At 49.1% G+C, this 13131-nt stretch overlaps 5 protein-coding genes across 6 annotated transcripts; 3 read left to right on the top strand and 2 right to left on the bottom strand.

Annotated features, from left to right (window-relative positions):
* The first annotated feature begins 18 nt into the window (after window positions 1-18).
* Window positions 19-999, top strand: FVEG_15918 (hypothetical protein). The gene is made up of 2 exons (XM_018905144.1): window positions 19-417; window positions 460-999. The coding sequence occupies exons 1-2, from the start codon at window positions 88-90 to the stop codon at window positions 634-636; spliced, it is 507 nt and encodes a 168-aa protein (XP_018752267.1). The 5' UTR covers window positions 19-87; the 3' UTR covers window positions 637-999.
* On the bottom strand, window positions 526-3495 carry FVEG_06668 (vacuolar protein 8; the record flags this gene model as incomplete). 2 transcript variants are annotated; one of them, XM_018895071.1, is made up of 8 exons in its annotated part: window positions 3469-3495; window positions 2927-3409; window positions 2796-2881; window positions 2624-2744; window positions 2468-2581; window positions 2177-2422; window positions 1381-2130; window positions 526-1335 (listed from the first exon to the last, which is right to left on the bottom strand). In XM_018895071.1, the coding sequence occupies exons 2-8, from the start codon at window positions 2955-2957 to the stop codon at window positions 1004-1006; spliced, it is 1680 nt and encodes a 559-aa protein (XP_018752266.1). In that variant the 5' UTR covers window positions 2958-3409; window positions 3469-3495. The 2 variants fall into 2 exon arrangements, with proteins under 2 accessions (XP_018752266.1, XP_018752265.1); XM_018895070.1 differs by lacking the exon at window positions 3469-3495 and having other exon boundaries at window positions 1004-2130; window positions 2927-3332.
* A 1775-nt stretch (window positions 3496-5270) lies between these two features.
* FVEG_06667 (hypothetical protein) lies at window positions 5271-7436 on the top strand (the record flags this gene model as incomplete). Its single annotated transcript, XM_018895069.1, has 4 exons — window positions 5271-5888; window positions 5995-6118; window positions 6165-6314; window positions 6359-7436. The coding sequence occupies 4 exons, from the start codon at window positions 5271-5273 to the stop codon at window positions 7018-7020; spliced, it is 1554 nt and encodes a 517-aa protein (XP_018752264.1). The 3' UTR covers window positions 7021-7436.
* A 253-nt stretch (window positions 7437-7689) lies between these two features.
* On the top strand, window positions 7690-10271 carry FVEG_06666 (hypothetical protein; the record flags this gene model as incomplete). Its single annotated transcript, XM_018895068.1, has 3 exons — window positions 7690-8006; window positions 8048-8095; window positions 8139-10271. The coding sequence occupies exons 1-3, from the start codon at window positions 7761-7763 to the stop codon at window positions 10269-10271; spliced, it is 2427 nt and encodes an 808-aa protein (XP_018752263.1). The 5' UTR covers window positions 7690-7760.
* Window positions 10272-12306: 2035 nt separating this feature from the next.
* FVEG_15917 (hypothetical protein) lies at window positions 12307-13116 on the bottom strand (the record flags this gene model as incomplete). The annotated part of the gene is made up of 1 exon (XM_018905143.1): window positions 12307-13116. The coding sequence occupies one exon, from the start codon at window positions 13114-13116 to the stop codon at window positions 12307-12309; it is 810 nt and encodes a 269-aa protein (XP_018752262.1).
* Between the last annotated feature and the right edge of the window lie 15 nt (window positions 13117-13131).

Below are 13131 nucleotides of genomic sequence, written 5' to 3'. Positions count from 1 at the left end.
ACCTTTCCACAGCTGATTCAACACCAAGCTCTGGTGGATTTGTTGTATACATAGTGCAATTCAACTCAGCCCGTCAGGGCACTCACGATGGCTTCATTTCATTTCGCCCGCCGTCCTGTGCGGACAACAGTATCCTTCCTCAAGGCCGCTTGTCTTGTGCACCTTGGAATCACATACGGCTATACCATCAGCCCAGCTCAAGGCCCTTCAATGCTTCCAACATTCACAGTCGATGGTGATTGGATTCTATGTGATCACACGCGTCGCTATGGACGCGGTGTTTCTGTCGGTGATTTGGTTGTCTATCGCATCCCCATCTTCAACAATCAGTGGGGAGTGAAACGAGTAACAGGCATGCCAGGGGACTATGTCTCCGTTGGGACCCCAGGCGAGCAAGGAGAAGAGTTGATGATACAGGTACTTCTTCCGTCCTCGTCACTGGCCACACTAACTTTTCAGATCCCCGAAGGGCATTGCTGGATTTCAGGAGACAACCTCCCAGCATCAAGAGATTCCCGACATTTTGGCCCACTACCACTAGCTCTCATCTCTGGCACTACAATAGCCAAAATATTACCATGGAACGAACGTCAATGGATGAAAAATGGACTACAAAAGGTTGAAGAGCTAGACTAATCACGAGCAGTCTAATGTAAATATGTATCATCTCTTATCTGGGTATAGAAACTTGCACCTCTCGTCTAATTACATCTGCTCTCCCCAAATCAACTGCCCAGTAAGTGATCTAGCGATATCTGCCACATGAATCATCAAACAAAGAGAAAGAATACCGTCCTTCAATGCAGCACTAGCCCTCTCGTACACCGTCAAACACCATTGTTATAAGAACAATTCTTGAAAGCCCATGACAGGCGATGCAATCCGTATAAAGAGAACCCCCCGAAAACCAAACATCATTCTTAGAATGTTACATGACGCCAAACACCATATCACCCAACACCCCATACGCTTCCGCTTTTGAGATGAATAGCCACGAATACAGTTAGCCCTCGATGTGAGCCTTGGACATGCTCTGTCCCAGTAGTTCCAGGCAACGTTGAGCTAGGTTGACAACTTCACCCTCATCCTCATCCTCGAATTCATTGTCGGCTTCAATTTGTCGATTTGCAATGCTTCGGATGTGCTCGATGATGTCCTCCGCCTTTCCAATGAGGCCAATAAGGGTCTTGTCTTCGGACTCGAAGAGCTGGAGAAGGGTCCAGACGGCGATGTGCTGGAAGGTAGCATCACCAGACTGCAGGAATCGGCAGAGGTATCCGTGAATTCCACCTTGAGGTTCGGTCCAGTTTTGTACAAAGATTGAGTAGTCACCAACTGCTTTTGTTAGCTTGTTTTTGAATGGCGGTGAAGTTGACTCACCTTTAGAAGAAAGGTTGCCCAGGGCAGCAGCACTGTTGCCTTGGACTTCAATGCTTGGCGAATGGGTGAGAGGAATGAGAACACCACAGACTCCGAGATTCAAGAGATGAGACTTGAGATCGTCACTCAAGGCCAGAACGGCAATAGCAGCGGTCATCTCGGACTGAACAGTGATGGGTACATCGAGAACCAATTGCTTGCACTTTTGCACGGCACCGGCATCCAGGACAAGAGCTTTGTTTCGATCGGAACTGGCGGCAAGATTTCGAAGGGTCGAGATGGCATGGCACTGAATCTCTTCATTGTCGGTAGATCCAAGTAGGTCGACGAGTGGCTTGAGGAAGTTGGTTTCGATAATTGGTGACTCGTTAAGAGGGTGGATAGAGATGTTTCGTATACAGGCGACAGCAGAAAGGATAAGCGGTAGATAAGAAGATTGGAGGAGTCGGAGAAGAGGGTGAAGTCCATTGGCACGAACGATATCAAGCTGATACTTTTCGTCGGAAGCGAGGTTGCGCAGAGCCAGGGCAGCTTGGCATTGAACCTTGGGTGAAGTCGAGTCCATGAGGTTGACAAGAGATTGGACCAATTTGGGTTCACTTTGAGCCAGCTTTCGTCGGTTACTCGCGTCGACAGCGATATTGCTGAGAGCTGTGGTGCAGTAGTATTGAACGTCGACATCGGGAGAAGAAAGAAGCTGAACAAGCACGGGAATCGCTCCAGCATTTACCAGTTGTTGTCGGTTCTCATCTACTCTCGTTAGCATGTATTGTCGTTGCCATATACACAAACATACCAGAATGTGTCATGTTCAGCAGAGCGCCAGTAGCATTCCGCTGAACCCGCATATCCCGAGATTTGGCCAATCTTGTCAGAGGACCCAGAGCTCCGGAGCGAGCAATCTTTGCTTTGTTCTCCTCATGTGTAGCCAAGTTCGTGATACATCCCACAGCATTGCACTGGACTTCAACATTGGGGGACATCATCTGGCGGATTAAAGGTGTTAGACCGCCAAGTTGCACAATGAGAACCTTGTTCTCGGCTACAATACGTCAGTGACTGCGAATGTTGGCTTCGGTACACATACTGTCAACGGCCAGGTTACCGAGTGCAGCACTGGCAGCTCGCTGAACTTCGATATCGGGGCTCTGGAGAAGGAATAGAATAGGTTCAAGGGTGTCGCGGTCAACCTCTCGGACATCTACGTTGTTAGACCAGTCGGAAAGGCGGGCGTCTTTCGTACCTCGTTCAGTAATCTCAGCAAAAGTCAAACTAGCACTTCGTTGAAGATCAATGTTTTCCGAAAAGACCAAGGTGCTCAGAGCACGCAGAGGTTCGCCAGAGAAAAAGTCGGTCTCGCCGCGCTATCACAAAGTTAATAATCCGAATAAATGAAAGTATGTCCATGTACGTACATTTTCGAGATACTGGAGAAGGTCGGCTACAGCCTCTCGTTCGCTATCGGCGAGGACGGGTTCATACAAGCCATCGCGGGCTCGACCTATTGCTGTCAGATGTATACGGCGACGGATAATAGCATGCATACCTCCGCAGCACGAGGAGCTGCAGATACCCATGACAAACAATAGCACAAAAGGCTTGATGAAAGAAGTATGTTGAACGACGGTGAATGAAAGTCGGTCTCGATTTTGATGCAGTATCGGTCAAGGCTCGGTTGTTGACGAAAGGTCATCCACTTGTCGGACGTCACAACAGGGATCCAGATTCGAATTATTATTATTGGGCTCGGTTGTCGGGTGAAAGAAGCTACAAACAAAACCTCTATCGGGCAAGATAAATGACTGACTACCACAGAGGCCAATCACTGGCACGAGATAGTGTCAAGATCGCGGTGTAGAAAGGAAAATTAGTTGGCGATTGCCCAGGTGAGAGATGAATCCGAGGGGGAGTTTATCCTAGCCTCACAGTTGGTTGGCGAGGGAAAGAATGGGGATCAAGACGCGCGCCAGGAAGAAGCAAGGTGAGCGCCGTAGCTCGGGTAGGACCTTCTACAGAGCTCAAACCTAAGCTGCCTGAGGTAAGTAAAGCGTGAGCTAAAGGCAAGAACGGATGAATTGGGGAAGTTACTTCCAGATACATCGGCGGCCACAATCGGTACACTCCAAAAGAGGTAGCTACAGGGGGTGTCGAGGTTCCCTGCAGGAGGTGACCTCACTTGAGGTCATCCGCCGAAGGTAGGGTCCGCCAGGGACGACGTGCGCTATTGTTTAGGTGGTCTAGTGCACGTGGAGGAAAGAAAACTGAGGACCATAATAAAAATATTTAGGCAAATCTGGCCTAAGATTAGGGACTCTTTGCTATGTTTATTTTGACACCCTTCAACAAGTTTCGGTGTTTTCTCGCCCCTAAGGGTTAGATGCAGAGACAGCTGTTACAGTGGACCGCCTCATTATGCTAGCGGTGTTGTGGAGAAGCTTGGACCGTATTGCTTTGGTCCAGACATTTCAACGCCTCATTTTGAGATTATTGAATGATCGTTTGATGAAGACTAATATTTTTGTTATGAAGCGTAGGTTCTACTCAACGTAATAAACGATACCTACTATACCTATTCAAATCTGAGCAATGGAAGCTCACGGAATGTTGCTGCCTTCGATATTGCGTATACTGTCCTGTCGCGTGGCATGTGATAGAGGCATTTCTTGACGTAACATACAAATCCGAGGTCTACTTTATGCGACCTGATCGACACTCGATTTTGACGAGTTTTGCTTTCCAAAGATGGTAATTCTCATGTCACACAAAATGTGCTGCCCATGTGCTTATCGTGTCATTATTGGGTATCAATCTGAACAAACTTTGGCTGCAAGACATCTGCAGCAACCAACTACCCTGCACCACCATCTCACAGCAGGTCATGGCGGCGTTGACGTATGAACAGGGATCAAAAGACTATTGGGTGTTTTGAACGACTGGCTGTGATGGATGGGATTGTTGTAAAACGGGCTAACATGTCCTGGACCCTTATGTGGCTTTGGTCCCTCTGCAGACTTGAATAGACCGTAAAGCTTGGAATGGATACAAAATACTGAGACATACGAGTTACTAATCCTAGCTCCATCGACATCTGTTCCAAATTCAACTGATCAACAAATGGGGACAAAGATTCTGAGATCGAGTGTTGACTTGCAATCTATCCTTCTATACTCCGTAATGCCTCACCAATCCCTCAACCTGCAGTACCTCATTATCTCAATATCTCAGTCATAACTTGCGGGATTTTGACCGCAGAGGAATTATTCAGACCATGATAGATTGCATCAAACAAACCAGATAGGCTATATTGAAATAATCTGACCAATCCTAATACCCGGAGATGGAATCGTAAAACGGTCAATCTTTGCCAAGACGCGAAGCTCATCGACGATCCGCCATGACGTTCTGTCTGTCTCCGTCTCCGCTGTGTAGCCCAGGGTCCGGTTAAGATCCAATGTTGGCCATAAGGTTAAGAAGTATGGAGTAGCGTATGCTGTACAGTAATATTATTGCTGGACTTTTGTTGGGCAGACTGTTTCGTAGGTGGTTCTCTTATCATTTATTACAAGTCCAAGGTGAGTGAAAGGCCGACCGATTGCCGTGACTGATGTTTGCTCCCTTTTCCCTTTTAACCCTCCAGCACATTCCCTTGCAAATTAATTTGCGCCTTTAATGATATAGAATTGTCCTCAACGCCCTCGGACCATTTTTGTTAACTCTAGGCTGATGCTGTTTCTTTTCTATTCGATTAGCATCCGCCTGTGATTTTCTCAGTGATGCGCTATACGTCAATATTTATCAGGACTTGACGACCTCACTTTCGACCTCGACTCGGACCATCAAATCCCGCCAACAATTCGAATCGTATTGTGCAACAGTGATATTTACTTGGAATGGAGGGAAACTCAGAACATGAACCCGCACGAGGGGATCCAGAAACAAAAGCACCAACAGATATCAGTCTACCAAGCGAACCTCAAGGAACCCAAGGACAACTTGAAGTGACAGAAGATCAAATTGAAGACCCGACAAAAGAAAACGTCAAATCATGGATCGAAGCCCAAAGCGAAACTCAACCACAACCTCCAACCGAACCTCCAGCAGTTGAGCAAGTTGACGATGCTGTCGGAGAGCTGCCCCGCGTTGAAAATACCCCCAGTACAGTACCTGGCGTGACTGGTACGACAGCTGTAAACGCTTCGACCACAACTTCAGCTCCAGGCACAGACACCCCAGGACAAGTACAAGAGTCAGCAGCCGAAGCCTCATTTGGAGGAGTTGGAGCTGTTTCTGGATCTGGATCTGGGCCTGGACCGGCTTTGATAACTCCACGCGGGCGGGCTGCATCAACCTCCACTGGCCCCTCCACTACAACCGCCGGTCATGGTCATGTCCCTCAATTTGTCGCTCCGTCATCCTACCTCCGACGCAGGACTTCACTCCGAAGCCCGATGGCACCCACCGAACCAAAGCCTCTAAGTCCTCTGGACAGAGATCAGTTGCAGGGTCTGGTATGTTTATCTGTCTTGCTTTGTCTGTCGCATCCGTTTGCCCGTACAAACTTGACGTGGGGCACGCGCGCATCAAAGCCCGATGACGAGAAGCTAATCTCGACAGAATGCCATACGCGATTTCCTCAAAGTTCGCACCAGTTACGATGTTTTACCTCTATCATTCCGTCTCATCGTCCTCGATACCGACCTCCGCATCAAGAAAGCCATCGGCATCTTGACGCAGAACTGTGCGTCACCCGACACATGCAGAGTCTAATGCTAACCTTGCCACAGCAATCGTATCGGCACCTCTATGGAACTCCAAAACCTCGCGATTCGCCGGTATCCTCACGAGCACCGACTTTATCAACGTGATTCAATACTATTGGCAGTTCCCTGACGAGTTCAGCAAACTCGATCAGTTCCGATTGAGTAGCCTAAGAGGTTGTCGCTTCTCCGCGCAAGCATGACATCGCTGACCATATCAGACATCGAGAAAGCTATCGGCGCAATACCCATCGAAACTGTATCGGTTCACCCTTCAAAGCCATTGTACGAAGCTTGCAGACGCATGCTAAAGACCCGCGCCAGACGAATTCCCCTAGTCGATGTCGATAGCGAGACCAACAAGGAAATGGTTGTTTCAGTCATCACTCAGTATCGTATCCTCAAGTTTATCGCCGTAAACAACGAACACAACACCGTCCTCCTGAAGAAAACGGTTCGCGACATTGGCCTCGGTACATATTCAGGTATCGCTACAGCCTCGATGGGAAGTTCCGTGCTCGACGTTGTTCACCTGATGGTCAAACACAACATCAGCTGTGTCCCGATCATCGATTCTCACGGACGAGTTCTAAACGTTTTTGAAGCGGTTGATGTCATCCCCTGTATCAAAAACGGTGCCTACGATGACTTGGATGGCTCTGTCGGGGAAGCGCTCTGCAAGAGATCCGACGAGAGCCCTGGTATTTACACATGCAGTGAAGGCGATCGCTTGGACTCCATTTTTGATACGGTCCGAAAGAGCAGGGTTCACCGTCTGATAGTAGTGGACGATGATAACAAGCTCAAGGGTATCATTTCGCTGTCCGACATTCTCAAATATGTACTGCTCTACGGAGTGGAGGATACAAGCAACTGGGCTTGAGTATTGACGAGGTTATAATGATTGCATGCCGCTACGAATAAGGGAGCTCTCAGAGGCGCCGGATGGAGGCAGGCATAGAACAGGCGCAAGGGGAGACGGAAGGTTATCATGTGCATACACTCCTTCGCTATAGACCGTTGACAGGCCTGCATGCATGATACAGTACAGCTGTCTCAGGATGATGACTTTGGTAGTGTCAGTGTTACAGTACAGATAGAAGCTTTTCGGCTTCGGGAACCGAGTGGCTGTGAATATCTGGGTGGGATTGGTCAGGTCTCATTCGATGCGACATGCGGATGACGGTCAAACTTGATGCTGCACTCTGACGACATTGGTGCTATCTATCCCATTTCAGCATTTATCGACCATTTCCCACTTTGGTTACTTTTTTGATGCTATTCATATCCAGTTTCTGTGCACAAACACTTTTGTACTTCTTTGTCTTGTGCCACTTTTGCCCTGCTCTTCTGCCTGCCACTTGCAATCACTGGCATCACTGAAAACTTCCCATTCACTTTGTCCGCGCTCCTTCCACTTTAGCTTGCTCGTGGTCAGATCCTTCCCTTCTTCGCAATGAAGTTTCCACTGTTTCGACATCCACGAATCTGTTGTGACACGTGAGAATTTTGATCAAACACCATCACTCTCGACTTTTTGGCTGCCTTTTGATACGATATCTTATCCGACGAATGTCAGAATCTCAGCATTAATCACATCTACTTACCGAAAGGCTTGTGCCGATGGATCAGCATTATCACCCAGCACCTCTGGGCCATTACTCTGCGCCAGAGACTGGTCCTCATCGACTATTACCGTCCAGAAGTAGCTTGTCTCTTCAGGCTACGATACGGCATATAACAGACCAAGGGCCTGTACACACCAGCAGGACATGGACGAGTAGTGGCGATCACAACATCCTAAGCGATACCGACGAATTGGACGATCGAGCCGCCTTTGTGCAGGAATACAACCGCCTAGCAAAAAAGGTGAGGCCCTTGGAGAAGTAGAGACCAAGCTGACGATTTAGAATGGAGTGCGAATATTGGTGATTGACGACTTTGACTTTAGGCATACTGTAGGTCGCCGATGGTGTATCTGAACAATCACTGACAGTCCAGGGGAATGGACTTGGTAGTCCTCGCAAGCAAGGATGGCTTTATCGGATCCTACGGTCCTCTTCCAATCATCCTACAGAAGATACACAACCAGCTCGACAAGGTCCTCGCCATAAACGCAGTGTCTCCGATCTCGCTCACAACTTGCTTCATCGTCGAGACCCCAAGATACTCGATCTGCAGTCGATGGTCCGAATATGTGGCAAAAGCATGCTCTACCTTCCGCCTGAACACACTCCTTCTGCCCTAATACTTCCAACTTGCATTCGAGCTACTGCGCATCACATCGCCCAGCATGTCACTACTCGAGGGATCTTTCGTATACCGGGGTCAATCAGAGTAGTCAACATGCTATTCGATTACTACTGCTGTACCGACAATATCGACATCACAAACACTGTACGATGCGCAAACCTGCCGATGCATGTGCAGGCTTCTGTCCACGATGTGGCGTCTACGTTCAAGCGCCTCCTTTCGGTAATACCCGGCGGGATACTGGGTTCTTTGGCGCTTTTTGATGCTCTGGTCGCAATCCATTCGCAGTTACAGGGTGATCCAGAGTTCCCTCGCACCAAACAGACCAAGGTTCGGGCCCGACTCATCGCCCTGGCTATCGCAACGGTTCAATCTCAATTTCGGAGGGAACTCATATGCGCTGTCTTTGGACTCTTGAGTTTAATTGGAAGAGTTGCAGAAATCACCCCCAGAGAAGATGAAGAAGGTCGATCACTACCCACGGGAGACCTCATGGGCTACAATGCACTCGGCATCGTTTTTGGACCTCTTCTCATTGGCGACTTGCTTGGAATCTATTGTACGAAGTTGGCCGCCCCAAAGGCAGGGTTGCTGGTGCTCCCATTGAGATCTCCAAGATCACGACAAGATCGGAATGGAAGAAAGACACTCGACAATGAGCTGGGGGCACCTCCAACAATGGACAAAATTCTCATCGCCAACGCCATCGCAGAAATGCTTATAGTCAATTGGAGAGATGTGGTCCGACAAATGAAATCGCTCGGCATGAATCGACCTCACCCACGATCAACGAGTCAGGACGACACCAACGAGAATGGTTTTGTTATAAGGAAACCACAAGGTTGGGATCAGGAATGGCGAGGAAACGAAGTGGGAGATCAGACTCCACGAGAAGACAGCCCAGAGCCGCCTACACCTACCCTCGGCATATCTAAACAGCGGTCGCGCAGTCGTGGGAGTTCAGCCTCAAAGAGACTTGCAGCCAGACCCAACATTGGTTGCTTAAGTCCAACCGTGGAGGAGAGTGTTCACGACGAGGATAAGACCCAAAGACCAACACAAGCAGGGGAAGGCAGTAGCTTTGTTCAAACGTCGCAGAATTTGCAGATGCCGACAAGCGCACTTCACTTGGAAGACAGCAAGGATGCGACAAAGGACACACCACAGAGCGGGAGTATGCACATCGCTCCAACACCCACCCCGGCTACAAGGGCCGGAGGACTGATCAATCGAGATGGTTCCCATCTGTCTCAAGATGATGTGCCACCTCGGACGTCCTCAAAAAGAGGAACAAAAACAACCCCTATCCAACAAACCAGTGCCGAGGAACCTTCGAGCCAGGACACTTCGAGAGTCTCAGCAACGGAGACCCCTTCGATTGAACGAAAGGGTGCCATAAGGAAGAAATATCCTGGAAAGGCAAAAGCCCTAAAGCCAAGTCGACGGCCGCTCGCTGTTGAGTGGACTAAACCTGTCAGGTCATCAGATACCTGCATGGAGGGGCCTGGTTCAACCCATCTACCGTTTTATTCCGAGAAGGAGGCCCTTGAAGCTGCACTAAAAGCGCATTTCGAGGAACTCAGGGAATTGGATTCGATGGACCAACGCAAGAGTTCAGCCTCTACAAATGTTGATCAGACTTCGCAGATGTCGACTTTTGCCAACACTCCAAAGGGTTTACACTTCCCAATCAATAGACTAGAAGAGGGCAGCGAGTACACTATTCACGGGTACAAGACACGAACACAGGCTTTACAAGAAGCCAACTCTGCGTCGACAACACCAAGACAATTTTATTCACCAATGCAGGTACCGGTGAGTATTGCAGGAGGCAGCAGTTCCATGGGCCTGGCCTCCCCAAAAAGCCAGGTCGGGACATAGAAAGTCTCTTCTGGTGTGCAGGGGGAGCTGCCCAGCAATGGATCGCGGGGCCTTGAATACGAAGAGACGCAAAAGCAAGCCGAGGGCATTGGCACTGAAACCCCTGAACGAGGACATTCTCGAATTGTGTCATTACCTGCCGAAACGCCAAAGAATGAGAAGCAGCGCACTGCATCCTCTCCCTGGTTCTCTGTCCCGAAAAGAAAATCGACGGTATTGACACGTCCAACCTTGACACCAACAGACAATCCAGGAGGCGTCAGAGCCATGGCTGCCAAGTTTGAAACCGATCATTCAACCGAGACATCCCCAACAAAACACAGGAGTGCGAGCAAAACTCAAGATCTCATATTACAATTTTCACAAGAGTTACCCACCAAGAGTATCCGTTCCACAAGATCCGTTTCAACTTTGGGACACAATCGGAATGTTTCAATTTCAAGCCAGGACCGGCGTCCCCGGCCACCAGCAATAAATACTGTTAGAGATGAGGCTCTTGACCAGAATTTGCGAGTCTCAATCAGGGAGGAGGCTGCAATGAGGGCAGTCGAGCTTCAACAAGCTGACAAGGGGCAAAGGCCAAGCTCCCATGAGCAACCGGAAATGTTAGCTCAACGACAAACAATCCCTAGGAGGAAGCCAGTCCCAGGCTCCAGGGGTAAAGAGGCATCATTAGAGAATCCTCGAAGCCTGGGAACCATGATGCCTTATCCTGAACAGCCTCCTATCGCTCAACATCTCAACCTAATCAGACCAGCATCATCAGCATCGAATACGCAGTACGGGACAGACCCGTCAGTTCCTCACAATATTTCAACTCCTTTTCAACGTCCCGGCAGTACAACTACACTCCATGCACAGATTCGAAGTCTCCAACGGCAACTAGACCTCAAGACAGAAGAAGCAGTTCATTTGCGAAGGCAGCTTGAGGTGCAAGGAGATGCAGATATTGGAACATTGAGTCAGCAACTACGAGAAGCCAAGAGGGAGGCACAGACGTGGAGGGAAAGAGCTGAGAGTGCAGAACGAAGAATCAAAGTGTTTGAACGATTCACAGCACGACTCAAAGGGATACGAGAGGCTGTAGGAGTAGACACAAGAAATGCCGACACAGACCTCGCAGCCAAGTACTTGGATGAGGCTGCGAATGAACAAAAAGAAAACACATTCTTGGAGAAGGCAATGGGTTACGAGAGTGACAGTTCAGGGAGACCAGAAGATGCTGGTGTGGTTCAAGCTCGGATACGCCGTTGTCTCCATGGCTTAACCGATGGCCCTCCAGACAAACCATCCTTAGGACTCGACGAGACCAAAAATACAGGCCCTGAAAGACCAAGACGGGATATCAGCCCGAGTACAGTCGAGGTCTGGATGGCGGCACAGGAGTTGCTACAGCTCGATGAGGCTCAGGGGCAAAGAGAGGATGAATTGAGTTCTAGAACAAGACGGTGACGGTGTGGCAAATAGACGTGCGTCCAGGTCCAGGAACATAGGTGGTCCGTTCCACATGACAGGCTGTGCAAGGGTCTCGATCTGGAAGGACCCTGGTGGCAAACTTGACTCTACCTTTTTGAATGTATCGATAAATTTTGTGGCAAGGGTGTCCGTGTATCAGAATATCACGGACTTGTCCAAACAACTGCATTGGGCAAAGTTTTGATTGTGAATGTCATGCTGCATGAGGAACACCGGTGACGACGAAAACCTGTTTCACAGGAGCTTTTAGCCCGGTAAATCGATCACTTGAGGAAGCTAAAGTACTTTGCCACTGCAGATCAGGGAAATGGGATTTTGAAATCTCGATCTCTCTTGCATGCATTTTTAACAGACACTGTGCTAAATACGGCATTTCGATATTCATGTGCCGAGATAATTTGATAGCTGATTGGGCAATGTCATCCCGCTTTTAGCTCCAAATTTGTGACTTGTCCCTAGTGTAGGGATTTTCTATCTGACATCAACGGATGACGATGTGGATGGGAATACTAGTATACTCTTGCAAGGCGTATGGCTGCGGGTGAATGAGGAAAACATGCTATGGTCTTTCGTCAGATGCTCGCTTGATTCGCCATCTACCTGCGTCATCTCGGTTCATCGACACATGAATACGCCCAATTCCCTCTAGAACGGAATCAAATAGGGCAGATTCTTCAGCGTCCTCTGTTTTAGAGTTCCTGTTGGTCATCCCGGCGGAACGGCTGTCTGTCTCCGAGTAGCGGCGGGAGGACGTTGAAAATGCGGGGGACATGAGAGGTCCGTGTGAGAGGTATTGATCTTGTGTCATCGGCGGAGACGGGAGCAGACTCGCGGAAGACATTGACGGCGGAGTATAAGCGAGGGGCGTATAAGGCTGAGCTGACGGTATGTAGGATTCTTGGGTGCTCTCTTGATCATAGGTCTGCGACTTTGAATATCGTTGGTTGGGTTGCGTACTGACGGAAGAACGCCGAGACATCTCTACGGAATAAGTGCGAGAGACTGTGTCTTCGGGTGGCGATGGTAGGAGTGAGCCTAGAGAAGGATTTGGAGTCTGTGAGATGTGAGAAGGCCCAGATGGGTAGAGCGGAGTAGAGAATCTTGATTGAATGTCCCGGCCAAGAATCATATCGGAACTGGATGTTGTAAAAGACATTGCGGTGGTAGGTCTCGTCTGGCCATGTATCGAATGCGTATGACGCTGCAGTCTTTGTGCAGCACTGTGTAAGGGTCTCGAAGATCTGATAGTTCCAGTCGAGGCTGAATCAGGGGTTGTGATTGATTTTCCATCTTGGCCGGCGGAATAAGCTTGTCGATGTCGAGGGGGAGAAGTGACAGCGCCAGCCTTGGTAGGCGAGGTCCAGACCATGGCCACACGTGGGGT

The sequence above is a fragment of the Fusarium verticillioides genome, chromosome 7 (genome assembly GCF_000149555.1).
Source record: "Fusarium verticillioides 7600 chromosome 7, whole genome shotgun sequence".
In the NCBI taxonomy this organism is placed as follows: domain Eukaryota; kingdom Fungi; phylum Ascomycota; class Sordariomycetes; order Hypocreales; family Nectriaceae; genus Fusarium; species Fusarium verticillioides.
Note: the sequence above shows the minus strand (reverse complement) of the source record. Positions and strands in the feature narration are given on the sequence as shown.